This window comes from Carlito syrichta, unplaced genomic scaffold (genome assembly GCF_000164805.1).
Source record: "Carlito syrichta isolate Samal-C Ts95f unplaced genomic scaffold, Tarsius_syrichta-2.0.1 Scaffold115756, whole genome shotgun sequence".
NCBI lineage: Eukaryota > Metazoa > Chordata > Mammalia > Primates > Tarsiidae > Carlito > Carlito syrichta.
In genome coordinates this window covers 52,566-79,228 of record NW_007059852.1, presented here as the reverse complement: position 1 = coordinate 79,228, position 26,663 = coordinate 52,566, and the positions used below count along the sequence as shown (strand labels likewise).

General features: G+C 47.4%; 1 protein-coding gene across 1 annotated transcript; it reads left to right on the top strand.

Moving 5' to 3' along the window:
* The first annotated feature begins 8,363 nt into the window (after positions 1-8,363).
* On the top strand, positions 8,364-26,574 carry MRPS18A (mitochondrial ribosomal protein S18A). Its single transcript, XM_008073942.1, has 6 exons — positions 8,364-8,624; positions 16,890-16,921; positions 19,503-19,610; positions 22,527-22,650; positions 22,869-22,938; positions 26,122-26,574. The coding sequence occupies exons 1-6, from the start codon at positions 8,513-8,515 to the stop codon at positions 26,264-26,266; spliced, it is 591 nt and encodes a 196-aa protein (XP_008072133.1). The 5' UTR covers positions 8,364-8,512; the 3' UTR covers positions 26,267-26,574.
* Positions 26,575-26,663: the final 89 nt, after the last annotated feature.

Sequence of the window (26,663 nt, the reverse complement as noted above, 5' to 3'; positions counted from 1 at the left end):
GCGGCCACTGCACTCCAGTCTGGGCGACAGAGTGAGACTCCAACTCAAAAAAAGAAAAAGAAACATTAGACAATAATCAGTGGAGTAGACTGGAGGCAGGAAACTGAAGGCAATGGGAAAATTGAGGTACTTGAAGGTGGTGGAAATTGAAACAATAAGGAAGAGGGGGAAACTGAGTTAACTCTGAAATATATGAAAACTTTGGAAAATGGGAGGGGAAGGCAGTTGATGGAGATTCTGTAAGTAACCAGGAGACTGACAGCACTGATGGTATTTATCAGGCAGGTGGTAATGGCTTTACTTAGACACTGCATTTAAGCTCTTTCAGAAGAGCCAAACAGAAACTTCTGTGGGCAGTTGGAAATGGAAGGCTGGTGCTCAAAAATAGCGTTGCTGTGGCTTTGGGGCTTATTGTCTTCGAGGGGAAAGCAGAGGAGGAAAGTGGGTGAGACTTCTGAAGGACAGCAGGGCAAGGAGGACACCAAAGACAGACCCTACCTCTTTGGGTTCCAAGGATGGAACTGTTTATGGAATTCGAATTCTAGGACCAGACGGGACTCTTTACCGATGGAAAAATGGATGCCCAGCGATCAAGAGTAGCTGGCTGCATGTTGCCTGTTGATTAGGACAGAGCCTGATTTTCAGTCTGCATCTCTTTCCTTCTGCTCTCATGTATTTCCTCAGGCGCTTACAGGGTACGGCATCTGTCCAGGGCACCATTTTGTGCATGTGGGCAAAAATGTACCAAGAGTCCCAAAGTGCTATAAAATGCTAAAATATTTTCCTTGTACAAGAACTGCACATGGGTACCAGAAGAAAGGAAACTGATGCATTTCTCAGCCTGACAGGGACATTGAGGACTTTCCAGGATGTGCATTGAGCCCTCTGCAGAGATGCCCAGCCACAGCCAGAGCTTGCTTAGGTCAGGAGAGAACTGAGCTAAAGACCCCACTGACCCAACCACAGGCTGAATCTCTCACTTGGATTCTGGCCCGTGCCTGGAAGCACACCACCAGGCATTCTCCCCTTCAGCAGGCAATTTTGTCTGGGGCCTCCTTCCTCTGGCCTCGCTTTCCCAGAAGGTTTTAGGATTCTGAAGTCCCCTAAAGCCACCTCACCAATTTCACTTCTTTTTTGTATTTTTTCTCCTTATCCATTATTAGTGTAACAGCATGGCCTAATGTTCCAGCACGGAAGTGTGACTCAGTTTTGCTTTATAATTATGGAACATGTAAGTTGTGTATCTTATTTCACAATTTAAAATGCTAGCATTTTAATACCAGCACTTTGGGAGGCGGAGGCAAGAGGATTGCCTGAGTCCAGTGGTTTGAGACCAGCCTGGGCAACTTGGTGAGACCTCATTTCTACAATAAATCAAAAAATTAGCCTGGTGTGGTGGCACATGCCTGTAGTTCCAGCTACCTGGAAGGCTGAAGTGGAAGGCCATGAATGTGCCACTGCACTATATACTTCGGCAACAGAGTACAATTCTGATTCAAGGAAAAAAAACTGCCAGGTGGAGTGGCTTATGCCTGCAATCCCAGCACTTTGGGAAACCAAGAAGGGAGGATTGCTTGAGCCCAGGAGTTCAAGACCGGTCTAAGCAACATATGAGACCTCATTTCTACAAAAAATAAAAATAAATTAGCTGGGCATGGTGACGGTAGTCCCAGTTACTTGGGAGGCTGAAGTGGAAGGATCACCTGAGCCCAGGATGCCAAGGCTGCAGTGAACCATCATTGTGCCATTGCACTCCAGCCTGGGTGACAGAGTGAGACTCCAACTCAAAAAACAAACAAAAAAGAAAAATTGATTGAAAAATTCAAATGAGCAAAGACTCTAGCCATGCCCTAATTGTTTCCTGGCCCATTGCGTCCAGCAGGACACACCTGTAGAGAGGCCCTACGAGCAAGAAGTTCTTTGTCCAAGGTCTCCCCACCCCACCCCCACCATACCTGCTTGGGAGGTAGAAGCCCAAACTGGAGGGAGCCGGCCTTTTTAAAAGGTCATGGGAAACCGAGGCGTGCAGCCGGCAAGCCTGAAGCAGCCAGGCCCCTGCAGTCCCCCAACCCAGTTCTCCCCACAGCTTGAAGTGCTGCCCCTTCCCTCCCAAAGCCAGGGAGGGAGGGAGGGGCAGAGGCTACAAATGAAACCAGACCCTTCTTGGGAGGCTCACAGCCTCAGTTCCTGGCCCGGCAAGGCAGGCCACGTGTTGTTATGGTTGAGTCAACCAGCTGGAAATCAGCAGGGGTTTTGTAAGGAAACCACATTAATTAGGAGAAAGCAAACATGACTGTCACTCCAGTCTGCCAGCCCCTGCCTCTGATTTTCCTGGCAGCCCACCCCCCACCGTGGTCTCTACTAGATCAGCTCCACCTTCCCAGCCTGTCCACTGCCTTTGCGCCTTCTCAGCTCACATCTGCACTGCTCTTGGCTCTGATCCCTCTTCCTGGGTGAGGTGGGAGGAAGGCTGGAGAGCACATCCATCCACAGCTGGGACCGGAAACTCCCCAGCCCCCGAAGCCGTGGACTGGCTGACCCACCCATGGCTTCCTAACTCTTGCCTGTCCTGTTGGCCGACAGCACGTCACTAGCCCCGCTCGCCTCTGCCGTGAGTTTAAATTTTCCTTGGCAAGATGAACATTTTTGGGCTCATCTCCTGTGGGTGTTTCCCTGAACATCTTCCTCGAGGTTTATTTGAGACTCAAGTTATTTTCAGAATTAAAAGTTATCTCCAGAATTAAAAGAGTCCAGGATAATATGTGGAGGAAAGAAGAAAAGTTTCCATGGGAAATAGATGGAATCCAGGGGCCTGGGCACCTCGAAAGAGAAGGTGGCAGAAGATTTTGTCAGAATGAGGAGAGGTTCCTTGGCCTCCCCTCTGTCACACGTGTGCACAGTGTCACTGCTGTTCTTCAAATCCCAGGATTGCTACTACAGCTGGAAACAGTTCTGTCCATGCATGAGAGTAACTCTGCCAACAACCCTCAAGACTCAGGCTTAGGAAAAGACCCTTCTTTTGGGTGGCAGCTACCATTCTGCAGCTCCCAGACAGTAGCTGGGACTACAGGCACTCTCCACCATGCTTGGCTAATTCCCTCACCCACGTCTATTCAACAGCACAGGTGTGCTTAAAAAAATAATTCACCAGGCATGGTGGCTCATGCCTGTAATCCCAGCACTTTGGAAGGCAGAAACAAGAGGATTGCCTGAGCTCAGGGATTCAAGACCAGCCTGGGCAACTTGGCGAGACCTCGTCTCTACAATAAATTAAAAAATTAGCCAGACGTGGTGGCGCATGCCTGTGGTTCCAGCTACTTGGAAAGCTGAAGCAGAAGGACAGTCTGAGCCCAGCAGGTCAAGGCAGCGGTGGCCATGAGTGTGCCACTGCATTCCAGCCTGGGTGACAGAGTGAGACTCTGACTCAAATAATGATAATAATAATAATCCATAGCATTCCCAACTGGGAGAGAGGTATAAAAGACACACTGATGAAACAGAAAATGTTATTTTTGAGAGTAGAAAGATAGGTCCTAGAAAATATTTTGAAGTGAAAGCAAAGTAAAAGCCTAGCAATTGGGAATTGCCTAAGTTATGGCACTTTTGGATAGTAAAATAGTACATATCCATTTAAAATGGTGCCAGAGGACAGAAAAAGAGATCAATGGAACCAAACAGATTCCAGAAAACGGACCACATGCAATATAGTGGGGAAAGAGTGATTTTATTTTATTTTTCAAGGAAGCAAGATTTATTAAGAGTACAGAAAAGCTCCCAGAGTGGGAGGGGACCCAAAGAGGTTGCCTGAAAGTGTGATATTTTTAATAAATGGTGCTGGGTCATTTAAATATTGCTACGGGGAAGAAAATGAATCTTAATCTCAGTCTCAGATCACATAACAAAACAATTCCAGAAGAACTGAGGTCAAAATGTGAAAGGTAAAGCAATAAAGTTTGGGGAAGAAAACACAGGAGAACATTTTCATAATCTTGAAGAGGAAAACAATGTAATAGGACACCAAAAGTATCAACCACATAAAGAATAAATTGATAAATTACACTATACTAAAAACTTCTAAAACATCTTATCAAAAAACATATAAGAAAACGGAACCGGGCTTGGTGGCTCAGCCTGTAATCCCGCACTTTGGGAGGCTGAGGTGAGTGAATTGCCTGAGCCTGCGTGTTCAAGACCTGCCTGGGCAACTTGGCGAGACCTCATCTCCACAATAAATCAAACAAATTAGCTGGGCATGGTGGCACGTGCCTATAGTTCCAGCTACTTGGAAGGCTGGGGCAGAAGGATCGCCGGAGCCCAGCAGGTCAAGGCTGCGGTGGCTGGGAGCAGCCACTGCACTCCAGTCTGGGTGAGAGTGAGACTCCAACTCAAAAAAAAGAAAATGAAAAGACAACCTACAGAGAGGGAGATGACATTTGAAGTTCATATAACCAACAAAGAACAAGTATCCAGAACATACAAATAACTATAAATCAATAAGAAAAAGGCAAGCAACCCAATATAAAACATGGGCCAAAATCTTGAACAGACATTTTACAAAAGAGTACATCTAAGTGGCCTATAAACATATGAAAAGTTATTTGTCTTCATTAGGTGCCAGAGAAAAGTAAAAAATTAAAAAATAAAAACGCAATGAGATCCTACTACATACCAACCAGAAAGTCAAGATGAAAAATATGAGAAATAAATATCAGATATTGATAAGGCTGTGGAGCAACTAGAACTCTCACAGCTGATAGCCAAGTAAACTGGTACAATCACTTGGAAAACTGTGGGCAGTATCTGCTGCAGCTGAGCATACATGTACCCTACAACCTAACAGTTCCACTGCTACATATATGCCCAAAAGAAGTGTGTTCTTGTGGTCAACAAGAGTTATTGGAAGAATGTTTGTCACAGCACTATTTTGAATAGTCCCAGGTGGAAAGCATTCAAATTCTATCAGTGAAAAAAAAATTTTAATGGGGTATTTTCACAGTGGACTATTATATAAAGGTCAAAGGCAGGGAAAAGTGATCATTGGTGCTAAAGTCAGAATAATGATTATAACTGGGGGGTAGTGTCTGGAAGGGGACACAAGGGGGTGTTCTAGAGTGCTAGTTATGTTCTACTTGGTGTAAGTAATATGTTCCCTTTGCAAAAATTCAAAATGTATATTAATGATTTGTGTACTTTACTTACATAGGTAATACTTTAATTAAAAGATCTTTTTAGATTAGAAAATATAGTTTATTTAGAAAGTAGATTAGGGAGAGAGAGAGAAAGAGGAGATTCACCTCCCCAAGGTAAGGGAGCGGGCCAAAGCCAGGAAACATGGACTGGCCATACCTCAAAGAGCACATGACCACACCATAGCTTAGCAAGATAATGGCCAAAAGGTGGTTTTTTTTTTTTAAGCTAGTCTCCAAAGCAAAATATGGTCCCACAGATTTTTTTTTCATGGAGGGACTAATCATAAATGGATTCAGAAAAATAAGATATTGTAAAACAAAGAATATGCACACCATTATTTCATTTTGTTAAATGTAAACAATGCTTATCTCTGGATTATAGATGACATTTATTTTCTTTTTATTTTATCTATTGTTTCATTTTTCTACAATGATCACATGTTACCTTTCGTGGAAAATGCAAGTTGCTTTTTAAAATAAAATTTGATTATGATAAGTCAGGATAAGATAATGAGGAGAGGGCTGGCACTCGAATGCTTTAGCTCACTGTGTCCAAAACAAGTCCTGGGCAGGGCTCTGTTACTGCCCTGGTCTCTGCAGGGTCCTCAGAGGTGAGAGATGGGTAAAGATAAAAGGAATGTGGTACAAACACGGATTGTGACTCAAGGTCACCTATACAGAAGAAAAGTGGAAGCTATAGGAACAGTCAAAGCTATATTGATCCTGCCTGGGCACTTAGACTTACACCCCACCAAGACCCACTGCTTCATGCCTAATCCATGTGTCAGTCTCACCCACCTTGATTGACCTTTCTTTTTTTGAGTTGGAATCTCACTCTGTCACCCAGACTGGAGTGCACTGTCCGCTCCCAGCCACCGCAGCCTCATCCTGCTGGTCTCCGGTGATCCTTCTGCCTCAGCCCTTCCAAGTAGCTGGAACTACAGGTTTGTGCTACCATGCCCGGCTAATTTTTGATTTTTATTGTAGAGGTGAGGTCTCGACAACTTGCCCAGGCAGGTCTCGAACCCGCGGGCTCAGGCAATCCACTCACCTCGGCCTCCCAAAGGCACGGGATTACAGGCTGAGCCACCAAGCTCGGCGACCTTTCTTTTAAGTTTCCCCTTGACCACATCTGCCTATGCTGAATGCAGTGTTTTAAGGTGTGCCAATGCCATGTTTCCCATGCTCTGCGTATTTATGATGATGCCACTCTAATTCCCCATGCAGCAGCTGCTCTGCATCCACTTAGCAAACCAGGGTGGAAGTCCCAAGTGGATGATGGGCTCCTCTCTTCCTCATCAGGGAACATGGTGTGCTATTTAATGAGCCTGATTTTCCCATCTATGAATCAGAGTAGGACAGCTGAAGACTCTCCTTCAGGTTTATTATGGAGGGTGGAAAAGTATATCCTAACCACCAACTGGAAGAATTGAGCTGTGAATTATTTTTCTTTCTTATGGGGCTCCAGGAGAACACCCTATATGTCCTGCAAATCTAAAAGAGGAAAAACTGGGCAACTGTATTTTTCATATCATAAGCTTCCCGATAATGCACATATGTCCAACTTGTGAAAAGAGCCATCTCCATAACCGCCCTGTTAACTAATTTATGTTGATTGACCACTTATGTTTTATTTTTTATTTTTTAATTTTTATTTTTTGAGTTGGAATCTCACTCTGTCACCCAGACTGGAGTGCACTGGCCGCTCCCGGCCACTGCAGCCTCGACCTGCTGGACTCCTGCGATCCTTCCACCTCAGCCTTCCAAGCAGCTGGAACTACAGGTGTGCACTACCACGCCTGGCTAATTTTTGATTTATTGTAGAGATGAGGTCTTGCCAAGTTGCCCAGGCGGGTCTCAAACCTGCGGGCTCAGGCAATCCACACACCTCAGCCTCCCAAGGTGCAGAATTACAGGCTGAGCCACCGAGCCCAGCTTACATATGTTTTATTGCACCTAATCTTCAGGGTCTAGACCAGGCGTGTCCAATCCATGGGCTACAGGCAGCATGCGGCCCAGGACAGCTAGTAATGTGGCCCCACAAAATCTCTTAACATCATGTGTTTTTTGAGCATTTATTTTCTTTGTGACCCACAATCATGCCTTACTCATGACATCACTTTTTGGCAGCACATACATTTGTGAGCAACTACTTTCAATGGTGAAGCACACAAAGAACAAAATACACACAAACATTTCTGATGAGCACCTTGAGAACTCACTAAGAATTGTGACCACTTCCATCAAACCAGACATTAATAGATTAGTTTTACAAAAACAAGGCCAAATTTCCCACTAGTTTTATACTGTTCTCATTTTTCTAAACTTTATAATAAAAAATAAGTGAAGTCTTATTATGTATATACACTAACTATATAATTTACTTGCCGCCCAAGACAATTCCTCTTTATTCCCTGTGTCCCAGGGAAGTCAAAATGCTGGACACCCTGGCCTAGACTTTCCCTAGGTCATATAAAATAGGTTCTACTCATTCCAACAAGTACATATTGTATTCTTATTATGTGTCAGTCACTTTGCTAAATGTTAGAGATATGAGAGTCAACAGAAAACATTCCTGCCTTCATGGAGCTTACAGTCTGGGGGGAACTCACATATTATATAAACATATATAAAACTGCAATTGCGCTGAGATAGAGAAGTACCTGGCGCTGAGAACCAGTAACAGGTTGGCCAAGTAAGACTTCACTGTGGAAATAAAGTTTGAGGTGAGCTCTAAGAATGATGTAGAAGTTAACCTGATAGCGAAAGAGCAGACAGCGGAAACAGTTTGTGCAAAGGCCTGGGATTGAAGAAAAATCTAAGTACCTGTAAATCAAAGATTAGTGTGGCAGTGGGGGTCGGGGAAAAAGGAGGTATTCATTCCATCCCAGCCTGATACCTGACACTCCAGAGCCAGAGTCCCTAGCCAATTCAGCCTCTCCTGTACAGACCTAGCCCCAGTCGCAGAAGCTGAAAAGCACAGGTGACTTGTAGAGACGAGAAAGAAAGCATTCAAGAAACAGGTATGGGTGATGCCTGCGATTTTCCCAAGGAAGACTTTCAGGGAAGGAATGAAACCATAGAGACTGCGGGGACGAGCAGACAACAGGCAAAAGATCTCCCCAAGACCCTTCAAAAGAAATATAGGCTTGACACAGAGGGCTCTCCCCTTAGCCCCAGGCGGATAGGTGAGAGACGAAGGAAAGTGACAAGAGTAACAGAGCAAAAAGCCCGTACGCCGCCGATTCCTTTCCCATCACTGCGGCTGCGCGCGCGTCGCTCCGGAAGCGGAAGTGCACAAGAGGTCAGGATGGCTTTTCAAGATGGCGGCCCTCAAGGCGCTTGTATCTGGCTGCGAGCTGTTTCTCCGAGGGCTCCTGGCGGGCCCAGCCGCGACCAGCTGTATTAGGCCTCCAGTTCGCGGGTTCAGGGAAGGTGAGTCTTGGGTCCCAACGATCTCCCGAAATGGAGAAGAGCGGCGAAGATTGCTTCCGCCAGCCCGACTGCGGTTCTACCTCGCCTTCCTTCACGCAGTTCTAACACATTGGAGGTGCTGGCGCTCCGGAGGTGCTTAAAATGCCCCGTCCAGACCCCGGTGCCGTTATCTTGGTCTCCCCCTTGTGAGTGTTCTCACGAGGCGGGGAAGGACCGAGAGAAAGGCCTGCTTACTTAGCAGGAGCAGAAGAGCAACCTGTTCCAAGGTCGAGGAAGGTTTTCGTTAAGGGTTTGCATGTTAGTTCTCCTTCCCATTTTCTCCGAACCGCAGTCTCCTTTCTTAAAGGTTCCCTGGGACACCAGGGAAGGACATCTGGATGCTTTACTCAGAGCCTCCCTTTCCAGTTTGTCTTCTGAAAATGCTGTGATCTGATGGAGGCTTTTTCTGCCTGGCTTGCTAGTCTCACTGAGAGGGAGAGGCCGAGGTGGAAAGGCCATAGAATAGCTGAGACAGGCATATACAGGATGGTGGTTCTGCTTTTCATTCATGTTAATCTGCAAAAGCAGCGTGATCCTAGCATCACCTGAAAGCTTACTGAAGGCCAAGTGCTGTGCTTCAAGCTGTGAGGGAATTCTGGAGAAAGAAAATACAGCCCTTTTCCTGAAAAGTTTAGGTCCTAATGAGATGATATGTGTACACTCCAATAAATTCAAGTTAGCTGTTTACGTGAGGAAGTCCAGAGAGACTCAGTTAATGGAAACAGCAAAGTCAGTTGGAAGTTTTCATAAAGAGGATGTGTCTTGAACAAGCTTATAAAAGGATGTAATCTGGCGGAGAGTGAAAGGGCTTTCCGGACATAGCCTTCCTTTGTGCAGTCCTGAAAGCAGGAAAGGACGAGTGATGTGCAAAAGAGATGTGCTTTGTGTTTGTGTATTTTGTTTAGTTTTGTTTTTTGAGGATCTGGCATAGTATTGACCAGCCAAGATATCCCTTAAAGCTGAAAAGTATACAGTGGTAAAGAGTGATCATTGTTGTCAGGGAAGCAGAAAAATCCAAAAAAGAAGAGCCTAGTGTAGGGGCCATTAGATTTTTCTCAGAAGAGGTTTCTCTTTTTAGCTTTCAAACAGCCATTTCAATAGAGTGGCAAAGAGTCCAGTTTGGAGAAACAAAAGAGATAGTTGACAAAAAAATGGAAGTAGCAGGTATGTTTGAAGAATTTCACTATGAAAGGAAGATGGAACATTTGTTAGGAAAAAAAAGTCTGGATGCTGCCTGGTTAGCTAATTCATTACTAAATCCACTAATTAGTAAATCCATTAACAAGTAAAGACACCAACAAGCTCATGCTGATGATAGGACATGGATAAGGTATTTCATCTATTTCCATGCTGCAAAATAGCATTTGCTCATACCATTCTTGAGGATGTCTACCAAGTGTCAAACACCAATAGCTGCAAGGCAAGGAAATTTTCTGTTTGCTTTGTTTTAACTACAGGAATATTTGAGGTTAGGCTTAAAGAATTTTTTTCAGTTGGGAGGTTTGTGAAACAATAGACTATAAGCCAGGTCGGTATACATGCCTGTAGTCTCAGTTACTTGGAAGGTTGAGGCAGATGAGAGTATTGCTTGGGCCTGGGAGTTCAAGTCCAGCCTGGGCAACATAGTGAGATCCCGTCTCTCAAAAAAAGAAAGAAAGAAATAATGGACTGTATAGTCAAGTGGGTCTCCGAAGTCCTCTTCTCCATAAATACTTAGGTTGGTAACTCTTCTGTTACTCATTTTTTTGTTTTTTAATATATATTTTAAAACATTAATGTTATTTCTATTATTGAGATGGGATCTCGCTGTGTTGCTTATGCTGGTCTTAAACTCATGGACTCACTGTCAGACCTAAAATTAAAATGTTAGATTAAATTGATGTGACCTAAATGAAGACAGAACCATATTCTGTATTCTTCTAGCTCCAAAGCTTTTAAATTAAAAAAACTTTCTTTTGCTATTCTAGCCATTATTTGTAAGGCATAAAGTATTGTACATATGACTAATTTTGACTATGACAGCTGGTATATTTGACACTCAAATAATATTGTACACATAGAATTTAAAGTTGCAGCCGGGTTCGGTGGCTCAGCCTGTAATCCTGCGCTTTGGGAGGCCAAGCTGAGTGGATTGCCTGAGTCCGTGGGTTCGAGACCCACCTGGGCAACTTGGTGAGACCTCATCTCTACAATAAATCAAAAAACTAGCCGGACGTGGTAGTGCGCACCTGTAGTTCCAGCTACTTGGAAGACTGAGTGGAAGGATTGCCGGAGCCCAGCAGGTCAAGGCTGCGGTGGCTGGGAGCGTGCCACTGCACTCTAATTTGGGCGACAGAGTGAGACTTCAACTCAAAAAAAAAAAAAACAAAACAAAGTAAAATTGTGGGGAGGCCTCGCATGGTGGCTCAAGGCTCTAATCCCAGCACTTTGGAAGGCCTAGGCAAGAAGATTGCCAGAGCCCAGGGGTTCGAGACCAGCCTGGGCAACTTGGTGAGACTTTGTCTCTACAATATATCAAAAAATTAGCCAGACGTGGAAGCGTGCACCTGTAGTTCCAGCTACTTGGAAGACTGAGGCAGAAGGATCACTTGAGCCTAGCAGGTCAACGCTAGGGTGTGGCCAAGAGTAAGCCCCTGGTCTCCAGCCTGGGCAACAGAGTGAGACTCCAACTCAAAAAAAAAAAAGTTGTGGGGAAGAAACTGCTTCTATTGCTGAAAATAGACAAACATCCCACTTTACAAAGTTTCAGATCATACTACATAATTTTGTCTGAAAGTTCAAGAGGACTGAGCACCAGTGTTCCTGCCTGTGAAGACTTCCAGTCTAAAGCAGTGGTTTTCAAGTGGGGCAGTTTTGTCCTCCAGGAGACCTGTGGTGATGTCTACAGACATTTTTGGTCGTCAAAACTGGTTCTACTGGCATCTGGTGGGTAGAGGCTAGGGGTGCTGCTAGATATCTTTTTTTTTTTTTTGAGTTGGAGTCTCACTCGGTCACCTAGACTAGAGTGCAGTGGCCGCTTCCAGCCACCGCAGCCTCGCCTGCTGGGCTCCGGCGATCCTTCCGCCTCAGCCTTCCGAGTAGCTGGAATTACAAGCGCGCGCTACCACGCCCGGCTGATTTTTTGTAGAGATGAGGTCTCGCTGCCCAGGCGGGTCTCAAACCCGCGGGCTCAGGCAATCCACTCACCTTAGCCTCCTAAAGGCGCAGGATTACAGGCTGAGCCACCGAGCCCGGCTTGCTAGATATCTTGAAACTCACAGGATAGCTTCTGTAACAAAGAACCATATGATCCAAAATGTCAGTCCTGCCACTGTTGAGAAAGTCTGGCCTAAAGTTTGACAAGAGGAATACACAAAGCCAACAAAAAAGGTTATTGAGGAAGAAGCAAGACTTAAGGGGGATGAAAATGGAAATTGTGATTTTTATCAAGTGGTGTGCTAGGCTTTCCACATGCATTTATACAAACTTTTCAATAGTACCTTGAAGGTGGATATTAACTATTCTTGTTCTTATAAATGAGGAGATCCAGTTCCAAGGAGTTCAGTAGCCTACCTGACATCACATGTCTAGTAAGTAATGGAAGTAGAGCCAACAATTCCCCTCTCCACCTGTAACGTCACCTTGGTATCCCATGGTAGGGCCTCCCTCATTGTTCCTCCTTCCATGAGAGCTCTTACCAGTTAACTTGCCCAAGACCATTTAATGCCTTTATGGCTGGCACTGCCAGATTCAGCAAATGTTATGCTAGACCTCATTCTTGCCTTATCACTCTTAGAGCCCTTGTCAGGGACATGTATTTAAAATAGGAAAAAGTGAGCACATATTATATGAATGAACAGTCATGATCAGGCACTTATAGCAGAGTATTGAAATAAGTAAAGGTGGCCCGGGTGCGGTGGCTCAAGCCTATAATCCCAGCACTTTGGGAGGCCAAGGTGAGAGGATTGCTTGAGCCCGCGGGTTCGAGACCAGCCTGGGCAACATGGTGAGACCTTGTCTCTACAATAAATCAAAAAATTAGCTGGGTGTGGTAGCACACACCTGTAGTTCTGGCTACTTGGAAGGCCGAGGAGGAAGGATCACCAGAGCCCAGCAGGTTGACGCTGGGGTGGCTGTGAGTGTGCCACTGCTCTCCAGCCTAGGCGACAGAGTGAGACTCCAACTCAAAAAAAAAAAAAAGTAAAGGCCAAAGGGAATTTGCTTCATTTCTCAGTTAGCTGAAGGGATTTTCTCGAGGACCTAGCAGTTCAGAGAAGTTACCTGAACTTGTGCCTGACAGGATGGGCAGTTCTATAGCTAAAAACTTTGAGAGAGAAGTGAGCAAGTTGGGGGCCTTAAAAAATGCAAGGGACATAGTTCAGAGTAACCTGCTAGTAGAAAGAGATTTTTGTGTAGCCATAAGACTCCGCACACTGGGCATAGGGCAAAGGAACATTCCCTTGGGGTCCAAGGAAAAGAAGGGGAGAGGCAGTGAGGGAACCAGAATGCTTTAATGGCAGAATTAAAGATGAACTGGAGGAAGCAGTGCTTGAGGCTGGACGGTGTTTGGCCAGATCCTCTCCCTGACGCTGCACAAGACTATGAGGCCGCCTTCTAGCCCTCAGTTATTCCATTCCTTCTTGCTCTACTTGGGACTTGGTTTCCACACATCCTTTCCCAAAGGGCCCTTGGTCTCTGGACATTTTCTGTGGCAGTGCCCTGTGCTCTCCGTCTTTCTTCACTTCCTTCTTTACTAAGCAGTTGTGTCTTGTCTCAAACTCCTGACCGCAAGCAACTCCTGGCCTTCCACCTCAGCCTCCCAAAGCGGTGAGATTACTGACAAAAGCCACCACACCTGGCCTAGTAGTTGGATCTTTATACAGCTGCAGTTCACTGTGTCTCTATGTGACCATCAAAATCTTTTGCATTCTAGGTGGAATTTTAAAAAGTATATATTTTAAAATATTAATGTTATTTTTAGTATTGAGATGAGATCTCACTATGTTGCCTGTGCTGATCTTGAACTTCTGAGCTCAAGCAGTCCTCCCACCCTGGCCTCCCAAAATGCTGGGATTACAGGTGTGAGCCACCACACCTAGCCAGGTCGTTTTTTGTTTTCTTGTAGAGGTGGAGTCTCACTATGTTTCCCGGGCTGGCCTCAAACTCTCGGGCTCAGCAGTCCTCTCGCCCCAGCCTCCTGAGTAACTGGGACTATAGGCGTGCATCACTGTGCCTTTTATAGTCACTGCAATCTCACCACAATGTTATTTGCTCCAAATTAGTATAATTCAGCTATCTTGGACTCCATCCTAGGCGAGTATTTACTGAAGTACTCAAAGGACCTCTTTACGAGACATGGACTTTATCATAGTGAAGTTCCCATACTTGGTTTGTTCCTTTCCTCCTCTAGGGCAAAGACTGTGGTTCCTATTCCACTGTAACTTTCCACAGTAGAGCGGAGCTGTACAGTCCACAGTGCTCCACACACGTGTTGCCTCACTTGGGCCAGATTATTTCATGTGTGTGAGGAGATTTTGGCCCTTAGCTCCAGTTTAGAAAACTGCTTCATCTCTTTCCTTAGTTTACTTGATACCACCGTATCTCAGAACACAAAAGTGATTCCATCTTTTTCTAAACAAGTTTTCTGTTAGTGCCTGAATCTCTTAGTTCAGCCTTTCTTAGCCACCCCCACTTCTCTTGAATGGAGAGGAGGCCAGGGACAAAATGGATCTCAGGTTTTGTTTGGTTTTGACATGTTTTTGTATGCATGTTGAAAATCAATACTATTTTGATTCCTATCTCCTCTTTCTAGAGGCTTAAAATCTACTAAGGGCCTCTTGAGGCTCCAGCCAGGCCTTCTCTCCCTGATCAGTCTCAGTGTCCTGAGTTCTCAGGTCTTTCTATAAGATAAGCATCTGCCTATTGTTTTACCCACTGGCTTCCTAGTGAGATGATTCACTGTCTTAGAGTTGCTGTGTGGCCTCATGAACAGTGAAGCTTGCCATGGGCTTTGATCTCTTTTCCAGGGGCCAGTGGGATGACTTCAGGGTTTGGTTCTCTGCCGGGAGTGATGTGTGTTTTGTTAGACTTGTTTACCTCATGGTTAGGACCCAAGTGCCTCCATCAAGAAGGGAACCACATGTTTATTCACTTTGTGTTTCAGGGCATTGTTCTTTGCTGACTCCAGTGGTACCAGAATATGTCTCTCCTTTTGATTCCTATGGGAATTCTCAGAAACTGTCCCCTCTACCTGTTAATTGCTCCGACTAGGTGGTCTCAGGCCATCTCTCAACTTGGTTTTTGCAAATTTGTGTGGTTTCCAGGGTCCCTGGAGTCCCTACTGGGCTGGGGATATGACTTCCTTCTACTGCCTCCCTACTTCCCCACCCCTCATTTGGAGGTTGTGTCTGCAGATTGACACATTGCAATGACTTTTTGTCTGCAGTTGTGCTGGCTTCCAGACTGAGGTCCAGGTTGCGTCTCACCCACATCTCGTGTGGAGTGACGTGGGGTGATGCGGGGTGACGCATTTTCTCTCACATGGAGAAACCTCGTTTGTCTCCGAGTTGATTAGTGACTACAGTGTTCTCTAGAGAATGCCTGGGGCTTTTCTAGCCATTGTTCTTCCTGGAGTTGAAGCTAAGGGGCTCTCAGGTTGGCTGTTTTGTAGGAATTAATCTTTGTGAATGGCTTGCCTAGGAAACAAATGGGGAACATTTCCAGGCAGGCTGTGTCCAATTAGGTGTCGGTCCCAGAGCTCAGTGATCACAGATGCTGCCATGGGCCTCTGGTTGGGTTAGAATTGCCTTTTTTTTTTCTTTATACATTTTCTTCTCTTTTTATTGTTTTTTTATTGCAAAAGCAGTAAATGTTCAGAAACTTAAAAATACAAATGGGCAAAAAGAAGAAACTAAAAGCACCTAGTGCCACTACTGAGAGCTAACCAGTATTACTGTTTAGGTATATAGCTTTAGGGACCGTGAGCCTCCTGAGATCACACCTAATTGTGTATATGCTGTGGACATTTTCCCAGGGTGAGGTCTTTAGCTTTCACTGGATTCTCAGAATTAAGAATCTTAGGCTCCTTCTAATCTGTACTACTTCTTGCCTTGGCCAGAGCTGATTAAAACTAAATTGTAGCAAGCTCTTGTTAAAATATGGTTTCAGTATTTTGAGAGACAGTGTGCAGCCTAGCTATATGGATTGAAGTTTTCTATTACAGTAATTACCAATCAGAAGGGAACCGTGACAAGTATTTTGCTCCCTAAAAATAATACCATTTATTAAATATTTGCTGTGTACCAGTTTCTATGCTAATAGCTATAGCTTCTCTCTTTCTGAAGAAACGGGAAAAAAGGAAGACTCTCCAAGAACTATTTGACTCTGTTTGTCAAATGTGAGCTATTTGCTTGGTTCTTCTTCAGATTATTGTTCGGGTTGTCATTCTGCACCCTGAAAATGTAAGCTAGGAAACATATAGCCTGACACATGTGTGGGGCTGATCGACCTGCCCTAAGGGCCTCCGACTAAATAGGCAAAGTGCTGAGGGGGGCCTCTCCATCCGGAATGGCAGGACTCCTTGAAAATCTTTTTGGACCCAACGTCTGCAGGCTCCTTCTTCCCACCTCTTCCATCACCCCTCTCTAGCAGACAACAAGATGCAACCCTGCAGGGAGCGGAGTGAGAAGAGAGTAGAGTAGAGAGGGCTTAACTTGGAACTCTCAGGACATGTGCTGGCAGTGAACTTGTCTTGCTGCCCATCCGCCGTGGGGGCACTGGCGCAGTGTTAGTTCAGTGCTGTATCTTACATTGCAAACTCTTCTGAGTCAGAAGCCATTATATCAGATTCTCTTTGTTCAAGGACACTCACGGGGTACTTCTGAAGGTCTTTAGATGGCTGCTGTCCACCCTCTTATTGCAGCCGTGGTAGGACAGCATCTTGCCGATTCCTTTGGATAGAACCAAGAAGAATCTTGTCATAGAAAGGCAGAAACAGTGTGGAAAGGTCCTTGATCTCAGTGAGATGATACCACCTGGGTATCCTGGGCTTGCTACCACCCAGCCTCAAGAGTGTAGGGCATTGGCACTTGCGGGTGAATCCTCCATGCTTTCTGTTCCAGGTGGGGACCGTGGGAGAGTGCAGATGAAAGGCTCCTTCTTTCCGCGTGTGTAGAATTTGAGCTGTTATTTGAAACTCCCTGTTCCTTGTTAAATGGCTGACCTAATTTTTCCCCTTTATCTCTTTAGTGGTGGAGATCCAAGAAGGGAAGACAACTATAGTAAGTATCATTGAGTTGGCCACTTATAACCTCTTTAACACTTGGAGCTGCCTGACTGCTCCTTGGAGGGAGGGAGGGCCCAAACTTGACTCCAGTTCCAGGATCAGCTCCCTCAGTGACCATAAATCCCACAGTCTACTATTTTTCAAACTGTATGCTGTAGTGTGGGTAATAAGAAACAGTCGCTGTGCCTGGGCTGAGGTATCTGTTATTTGATTAAAGTGGCCTTTTGTATGGCAAGGTCTCAAAGACCTTTTCTGATAAGTTATTTGGCAGGTGATAAATCAGTTTCCCAAAGGAGAAACTAAGGCATCATTGCAGGCCTAGAAAGCCAGTGTAAACTGACCCAGGGCCAGGATCCTGGACCTAGTTCCTTTTCTTTCTGCCTGGAATGACTAATCTACTCCTTAAATGATGCATTTAAAAGGTGACATGCTCCGGGCCTTGGCCTTACTAACTGGCGCCCTGGCTTGTCTGTTGGTAAGAAAGCTGGGAAGGACTCTTCATCCACCCACTCCCCCCTTTCCCTCATTGAGCCCATCTCACCTCCCTTCCTTGTGGAGTCACGGGATCTAGATTATCCTATAATCCTTAAAAGACAGTGTTGTTTTCACATGGTCTTCCATGCCTCCAAGAAATCCTTAGCCACTCTACAGAGTGCCCAGAAGCCTCTGTAACTTCCATGTCAACCAGGGATATTTAACCCTTTAGGTAGCCAGCCAAGCTTAGTCCTCCCCAGGGCAGTCTTGTCCCAGACAAGTCTTTTGGGTCTTCCCTTGAATACTTCCTCAGCCTTTCCACGGCTTAGCCTCAAAATAATTCTTTTTAGGGCACCCCCATCCCCATAGGGCATCTTTTTTGGCTCCCGGAGTCAAAACTCCCCCAAAAACATTTACTATATAAACTCCAAGCTGGCAGAGAGAAATACCTTTGACTTTTGAGTATAAAGAGCATTTTCCTATGGGGCATTAGTGTGCTGTTTGTAGCATGTAGCTGAGAATTTTCTCAAACAACATGTCTGTTTCTGGCATAGTTGTGGTTGCTGTGATAGAAAGGTAGTTAGCAGTGCCCCGCACAGCCAGGTGGTACTTCAAGCTCCCTTTCCCTTTTGCTAGATCTCCCCCAGGGGACAGTGTTGCTTCCCTCCCAAAGCCTCTCAGACCTGTCCCAGCCTCACTCATAATTCATGCCCTCGGTCAGCAAGGCTTTCTAAACTCCCCCCTTGCAATTGGAGCTAATTCCCAGATCGTTGGTTTGTTGCACTTAGTAATTTCAAGGCTGTGTCACAGGATACAGCAGCGATGGGGAGGCCTCAGCAGGGTTTAGAAGATGGCATCCAAGCCAGGCTCGGTGGCTCAGCCTGTAATCCCGCACTTCGGGAGGCTGAGGTGAGTGGATTGCCTGAGCCTGAGGGTTCGAGATCCGCCTGGGCAACTTGGTGAGACCTCATCTCTACAATAAATCAAAAACTAGCCAGGCATGGTAGTGCACGTCTGTAGTTCCAGCTACTTGGAAAGCTGAGGCGGAAGGATCACCAGAGCCCAGCAGGTCGAGGCTGCGGTGGCCAGGAGTGTGCCACTGCACTCCAGTCTGGGCAACAGAGTGAGACTCCAACTCAAAAAAAAAAAAAAAAGATGGCATCCAGAATGATAAAAGGAGCAGAACAGAGGCATGTGTCTTCCCACTTGTTTTGTGTTGTTTTATACATACATAAATAAATATATTTAATATAAAAGGGTACTTCCATAATGAACATTTGTATACCTAACCTTGAATTATACCCCACATATTTAAAACAAAAAATTAAAAAGCATATATAACCGCATATGTGTATATGTACACACATGCACACTATATGCATATATATTTGATGAAGGAGTGCACATAGATACTTGCTTATCTAGGCACACCCTACAGTTTCTCAGCCTTGGCACTCTTGGCATTGGGGCTGGGTAATTCTTTGTGTGGGAGCTGTCCTGTGTAGTGTAGGCTGGTTAGAGCATCGCTGCTAGATGCCTGTAGCACTCCATCTCCCAGTTGTGGCAAGAAAAAATATCTCCAGACATTGCCAGGTGTGCCCTGGGGAGAAAGATTACCCCTGGTTGAGACCCACTGGCATAGACTTAGCTGGGTTAAATAAAGCTAGAAACTACAGTTTCCTCTGAGGAGGACACATGGGATTGGAGGGAGACTTATTCTGGACTCTACATCCCTGTGCCATTTGATACTTTTTACCATGTGCCTATATCGTTTTTCCCAGAGGTGGGGGAAAAGGAAACCTGGTGTTCTGGTGTTTCTGGGATGTTTTGAGGACAGAAAGGTAGCATTCAATCGATACAGCAAATCCCTCTCTCCCTGTTGCTACTAGTATTAAACCCCTGCAGGGCACCAAAGGCCGCCCAGTATGCAGCAACTGCAGCATAAACACCACAGTTCAGAAAAATATACTAGCTATTCCCACAAGACCCTCTCCACCAGGGTAAACTTTCACCAACATCCCCATCGTTTGGAGTTTGCTCAAAAATAAGTGGCTCTGTGCTGGCTCTGTCCCTCACACTAGCTTACTCTCTCTGCCTCCTAGATTGAAGGCCGTATCACTGGGACTCCCAAGGAGAGTCCAAATCCTCCTAACCCTTCTGGCCAGTGCCCCATCTGCCGCTGGAACCTGAAGCACAAGTATAACTATGAGGTGAGTCTTCACAGAGACACTCAGTGCTGCGTGTCACTAGAGCAGCCTCGTCCCCCTGTGGCTACTGCTGCGTCTCACGAAGTCACCACAGACAGCAGCATTTTGTCCAGTGGTGCTCTACCCAGCCTCCACATGAGAATCACCTGGGAGCTTTAAAAAATAATGATACCCAGGCTCCCCCCAGACCAGGAATCAGTCTCTGGGGGTGGGGCCTTTGCATTTTTTAAAAACTCTCCTGTGATTCTGATGTGCAGCCAGGGTTGAGAGCCACTGACCGAGGTCATTTTCTGGTTGTACTTCAAACCACCAGGGCCCTGTAACCAGCATGCAGGGTTTGTGCATCTCGTGGGAATGTTTTTTGTTTTGTTTTGTTGAGTTGGAGTCTCACTCTGTCTCAGGCTAGAGTGCAGTGGCATGCTCATGGCCACCGCAGCATCAACCTGCTGGGCTCAGGTGATCCTTCCGTCTCGGCTTCCAAGTAGCTGGAACCACAGGCATGCGCCACCATGCTCAGCTAATTTTTTGATTTATTGTAGAGACGAGGTCTCGCCATGTTGCTTGGGCTGGTCTTGAACCCCTGAGCGCAGACAATCCTCTTGCCTCGGCCTTCCTGCTTTCATAGTGAGGGTGTATTTAAATAAGCTTAGCTGGGCTCGGTGGCTCAGCCTGTAATCCTGCACTTTGGGAAGCTGAGGTGAGTAGATTGCCTGAGCCCATGGGTTCAAGACCTGCCTGGGCAACTTGGCGAGACCTATCTCTACAATAAATTAAAAAATTAGCCAGGCGTGGTAGCGCGTGCCTGTAGTTCCAGCTACTCGGAAGGCTGAGGCGGAAGGATTGCCGGAGCCCAGCAGGTTGAGGCTGCAGTGGCTGGGAGCGGCCAATGCATTCCAGTCTGGGTGACAGAGTTTGACTCCAACTCAAAAAAAAAAAAAAAACCAAGTTCTTGGTTCTCACTGTGATCTGGGAATACATGTACTGTCTCTTTCCATATTGTGTCTGATTGCTCTGGCTCTTCTACTGCAGTTGTTTCCAGGGAAAGAAGAGTGAATAATAACAGTAGGTAATGTATTGTGTGTACACTCAATGTCAGGGACTGTGCTTACATGTTTTAATTTCCTTAGTAACCTGTGAAATAGGTACTTTTTTCATCCTCATTTTACAGATGAGTAAATTTAAGGCACAGAAAAGTTAATTAACTTGCCCCAGATCACCCAGCTGATAAGTATCAGAGCTGGAATATACACCCCAGGAATACCAAGCCCAGGCATGGACCCCTGTTCCTAATGGCTACTATGTAACTCCTCTCTGGAGGTGGGGAGGGCCTAGTGTAAGGACACAGCCCTGGGGAAGTCCACACTTATTTTTTAGAGCTCTCGCTGGTGACATTAAGCACCCTATTTTAGAATTTCAAGTGATTTCGGCTCTGGGCCAGTTTGACCTGCACGTTGTCCCTGTGCCCTGTTGTGGAATGGGATGACTAAGGGCAAAGATCTTGGTCAGGTGATAAGAGCAGGAGAGGCCACATGCCCGTGGGCTCTGAACAGAATGACCCAACTAATCTCCTGGGCTGGAAGCCTTGGCTTCAGGCCACCCTGGGGGTGGGGGCTCTTTCACCCTGCCCTGGGGCCCTTCTGCTGATGGCTGCCTGGAGTAATAGAAAGTAAGTATGAGGCAGAGGGGCAGTGTTCAGAGCTTCCCGCATCATGGAAGTTAGTGGGGTGGTTGGCACACTTGGAATTTGAGCTGCTAATAGGAAAGTGAGCCCTATATCTGCCCAGCCACCATGGGGCACTCTTCCTACCAGCCTTTTCCAGGAAATGTCCTTGGCTCTGTTTACCCAGCAGAAGACTGATCCCCTCTGAGATGGAGGCTAAAGTTGCCTTTCCTCTTACCCTCTCTACTCAGCACCGTTAGCCTGAGCTACACAGAGCTGTTAGCTTGCTTGGCAGCCTGCTGTGGGGGCCAGGACCTTGAGCCCAGTTTATTAGTCCTGGATTAATCCAATCCAAGTTCTTTTCATCAGATTCTGAAGAGTACAGGGGTGGGAATTAGAGGCCTGGGTCCCTCAGGAACGGTCCAGTGATTAAAACAAATCTGTGGTTATACAGCGAGGCGCCTGCCAGGGCAGCAAGTTGGTTTGTGGAACATGACTGCTAAGACTAGCATGCCAGGCCCCTGGGGGGAGGGCATGTGTTTTTTTTAACTCCTTCAGTCATTATGTGGCTTGGTGGGGAAGTACTCCCTTGTCTTGCTTCTGGCTGTGTTTATCCTTGTTTCTTTGAACTCTGCCAAGCAGCTGGGGTTAGGGGGAGCATATGATAGTCTGAAGGAAGCCCAAGGATGCATTCACACATGGTCAAAGGGGGCTTAGAACATGCGAGATTAAACTTCACAACCCTGGTTCCTTCTTCCTCAGCTTCTATGCCTGCCTACTCCAGAGGCAATCACCAAAGGTGAATGGGCTGTTTCCATATACTCTGGTCTGTGATATGTAGGCTCTGACTGAAATGGTATAGGATTTCCCTCTTGTGTGGAAATATGTGGCATGCCCCCACCCCACCATGGGTGAGGAGAATAACCCAACAGACATTCTGTCCAAGAAAGTTACTTCAGGTGCATAAAAGATTGCTGACCCTTCTTGAAGAATTTTTATTCTCCGACCTGGTCTATCAAAAGATTATCTCCTGAGGGAGCTGGGTACTCTTGGGTTTGTTATTGACCACCGACAATATTAATGAGTTAGGATTAACCTTGGTTAGGGTGAAGGTAACAGATCAGTGTGCAAAGCTCTGTGTGGAGGGAGTGGTCTCAGCAGGTTCCAAGACATCAGCCTCTTGGACTGCTGGGATTCCACAGCTTTCTCAGCATCGAAAGCAAGCCCAGCAACCCTCACCTCTTTTTGGTTTCCACTAGGATGTTCTGCTGCTCAGTCAGTTCATCCGGCCTCATGGAGGCATGCTGCCCCGAAAGATCACTGGCTTGTGCCTGGAAGAGCACCGCAAGATTGTGGAGTGTGTGAAGATGGCCCACCGTGCAGGTAGAAGGCCCTCAGGACCAGGAGGGGCAGAGGGCCGCAGGCACCATCTCCCCACCCATCTGCCCATGTTCTATCCCCTCCTGGAAAAGAAGTGAATATCCATTATTAATTTCACTCACCCTCTGTGCCAACCTCCCCACTCCTGGGGACTTTTCCCTCTGGTCCCCTCAGAACTGCAGAGGGAGCTACAAAAATTATCCATTCTTCCTGCCCCTCAGGTCTCTTCCCAAATCACAGGCCTCAGCTTCCTGAAGGATTTGTTCCGAAGAGCAAACCTCAGCTCAACCGGTAAGCAAACCTGGATATCAACAACCTGAATGCCTGTGGGCCCTCAGCTCTCACTGGCCGAGGCAGCCACTTGCTGGAGCTCATCCTTCAGCTCAGGAAAGCGACAGTGTGCCTTGGCTGTCGGGTCTATTCCCTTCCGCTTAGGCACCCGCCCCTATCAGCCCCACCTCTGCTGCAGTCTGTGCTACTTCTGTCGCCTCCTTTGCTGGCCTCAGCCTCTCTCCTTCCCTCCCCTGTAGAACTCTTAGCAGGGGCAAGGAGGGTAAGAAGGCTGCTGATTGGGCATAAAAATGTGCTAATCCCCTGTTTATGACATCACATTGGGTTGCTATGGGGATGTTAGAGCACTTTACCAGTTCAGTATCCTAGCCTCCCCAGCACTGGGGTTATTAGAGGGCAGAATGAGGCCTGGGAAATAGGAGGGCTCAGCCAGGCACCGTGGCTTACTCCTATAATCCCAGCACTTTGAGGCGCCAAGGTAGGAAGATCACTTAAGGCCAGGAGTTCAAGACCAGCCTGGGTAACATAGCAAGATCTCATCTCTACAAGAAATAAAAAAATTAGCCTGGCATGGTGGCACATACTACTCAGGAGGCTGAAGCAGTAGGAACACCTGATCCCAGGAATTTGAGGCTACAGTGAACTGTGATTATGCCACTGCACTCCAGCCTAGGTGACAGAGTGATACCCCAACTCCAAAAAAAAAAAAAAAGAGAAAGAAATGGAGTGGGCTTTCTGGGGTAGGATCACTGTATATAGCTGTGCAAGTCAGGCACTCTACAACTTCAGGGTATTGTCCTTGTAGAATAGATCTTAAGCAGGGTTCCCTAGAGTTGTACCTTTAACAACCTGCACAGCTGTATGTGGCAGCCTGGGAGATCCTGATGTTACATAGAGGAGGCGGGGAAGGACCCAGACCCTGGAATCAATCAGTCTGCCCTCCAGCCTAAGCAGGGGCCTCTGGAGTACGGTTCTCGACTAAAGCTCAAGCAGCTATCCTATTGCAAGTTCTCCCTCCCCCTTCTCTGACATCACTACACTCACATACTTAGATCTATAGCATCCCTCTTTGAGAGTAGGGCCAGGCTTGTAAAATGCTGAAGGTGGGGTACTTGTTCTCCTCTACCAGTGGTCCCTTCCTCCTGTCCAGCTGCCACTGGTAGCTCCCATACTGGAGTGAGGAAGATAAAACTGTTCTCTGTAGGCTATCAAAGATGACCAAAGCAAAGCAAGACACCTCAGCCCCAGCAAACCTCCTAGGCTGATCCCCAGTGGAACCAAGGCATGCAGAGTAGAGCCGGATTGCTGGGCTAAGGGAATTCAGGGTTGCCGCCTGGACTTGCCTTCCTATTTTTGGAGGCTGGGACAGAGCTGGACCCTCCCCAGCGCCTTGCCAGCACCCTGACCCTGGCCCTTCCTCACCTGCACCGTCCACGTCACTTGCTGGGCCATCTGCCAGTCACCCTGGGGGAGCAGGACACACCAGCCTCTTCCTGTGTCTCCCAGCTGTATTGTGGACTGTTTAAGGATCAAGCCTGCTCCTCTGACTTTTTAAGAACAGCAGCAGGCCTGAGGACACAATCCACCCTGCCCTCAGGCCTTTGAAGCTGGGCCAGGAGCCTTCCCATACATCCGGTGTCCTAACGTGACACAGGATTGATGATGTGTGGGGCTCTTGGGTTGCATGCAAAAGGCCACCCTGGGGGGAGGGGGAGTTCAGGCTACGGAGGAAAGGGATCCCTTGCAGGGGACTCTGATTCCATCCAGAGGTTCCTGCGTTGCCTTGCCTGAGCCTGGCCCCCGTGAAGCCATGCTTGGTTCTGCCATGTCCCTCCTCCCTCGCCCCTCCAGGAGAGGAAGGAAGCGTCTGATTTGGGAAAGAGCCTTGGTTCTTCCTAGAGCGGGGGTATTCCCAGAGAGCTGACCAGAGGCCTAGCCCACCTCCTGCCAGCAGGCTGCTCCATGTGGCACAGACATTGGCCCCAAGGCTAGCTGAAGCCCAGCTTCCCTCTCCAAGCCTTGGTGGAAGGAAGAGCTTCAGGCAGTAGCTCTGGAGTGCCTGGTGAGCCATGGGATCCTCTGGAGTCCTTGAATCCCCACAGGCATCCCTTTTGGATACCTGCATCTATACCCCATCGCTTCACCCAACCCACTGAAGACCAGAAAAGGCCTGCAAAAGGCCCGTGGCAGTCCCTTCCTTTACCTTACTCTGCCGTCCCAGCACCACCCACCATAGAAACAGCAGTCCCTGGGCCAGCACCTCCCGCAAGCCCCCCCACCACACACACACAGGGGTGACAACAGAGACTAAGGGCCACAGAGCTTAGCTGAACTGTGTAAATCAGCAATCATTTTTTAAAATTTTGTATCTAAAAGTTTTCAGTCATGGTTATTGATTTTTTTTTTTTTTTTTAATTAGAAAGCTGCTCGCGACGGTCTCTAGAGACAGATGGATGAGCCCCAACCTAGAGTGGAGGCAGGGAAAGATTCCTGGCCTTTGTCATGGCTGACCTTTCAGGACAAAGGATGGGCCTTTCTGGATAGGATCCAAGCTTCAGTCTGGACAGAACAAACCCCAGTCCCAACTGGCAGGAGCCACTTTTCTGGGAACTGTCAGGGCCCTGGCCATCCCCAAAGGAGGCCAAAGGACTATGGGCGGTGGCCATCTTCCCCCCTCCCGCCTACTTACAGGAACCTTCTTGGGCTAGGGCAGCACACACAGGCCCTCACCCCTGGCTCCCATTGTGGGTCTGGTGAGGAGTTCCCTGAAGGCTGAGGTGGCTGCATGAGCCGAGTTGGAAGAGGAAGGCTTCCTGCAGACCCTTGCAGCAGCTCCTCTCCCATGGCTGAGGCACAGAAGAATGGTGTGCTCCAAGCCGTCTCTTCTTTTGCCTTCTCCCAGCAAACACACAAACATTGACAGCTCATAAAGATCAAGGGAGCTCGTGGCCCTGGACTGCCTGACCCTGGCCACACATGCTTGCGGCAGCAAGAGCCCAGCCCATCTGTTTACAGGACACTCAGCAGTTACTCCCAGGAAAATCCCTGCCCTTTGAGAAAGGAACACTGGTGAAAGGGTTTGTGCTTGGCCAGCCAGGCCTGGCCTGAGGAGGCAGTGCCCCCCCCCCCATTCCAGCGTAGGCCCCCAGCCCTCACAGGCACCTCCCTGTTCTCCTTCCACAGGTACCTGACCCGCTGGGCTCCTCGTTCCGTCAAGCCCATCTACAACAAAGGCCACCGCTGGAACAAGGTGCGCATGGCTGTGGGATCACCCCTTCTGAGGGACAATGTCTCCTACTCACGGACACCCTTGAAGCTGTATCACTGACTTGAGAGCAGGGCTTCCAGAGAGCCTGGCTGGAGTGCCTCCTGCACCTCCGCTGTGGAGGGGGAGGCCTGCTCACGACCCCTCAGCCATTCCTGCTCCAGCCCACCCGGTTGGCCTGACCCTGCCAACACGAAGACAAGGGACTGTGGAACTAACTTCAGGACCCCTGGCCTGCCCAGTAGCAGTGCTGGGAGCTAGGGGAGGCAGGGAAGTTGGGTCCCTTGGCAGCTGCTGTATGACTTGGGCTGTGCTCAGTGCTGAGAGACAGTTTTCTGCAAAGGAATGTCATAAATGAGGCCCATGGGTTACCATTGGTCTGTGCTCACTGCTTGGGAAGTGGGCCTGGGCACGTTTCCGACTGGTTGCTGGGCACTGAGCTGTGGTCTCGTGATGGGTC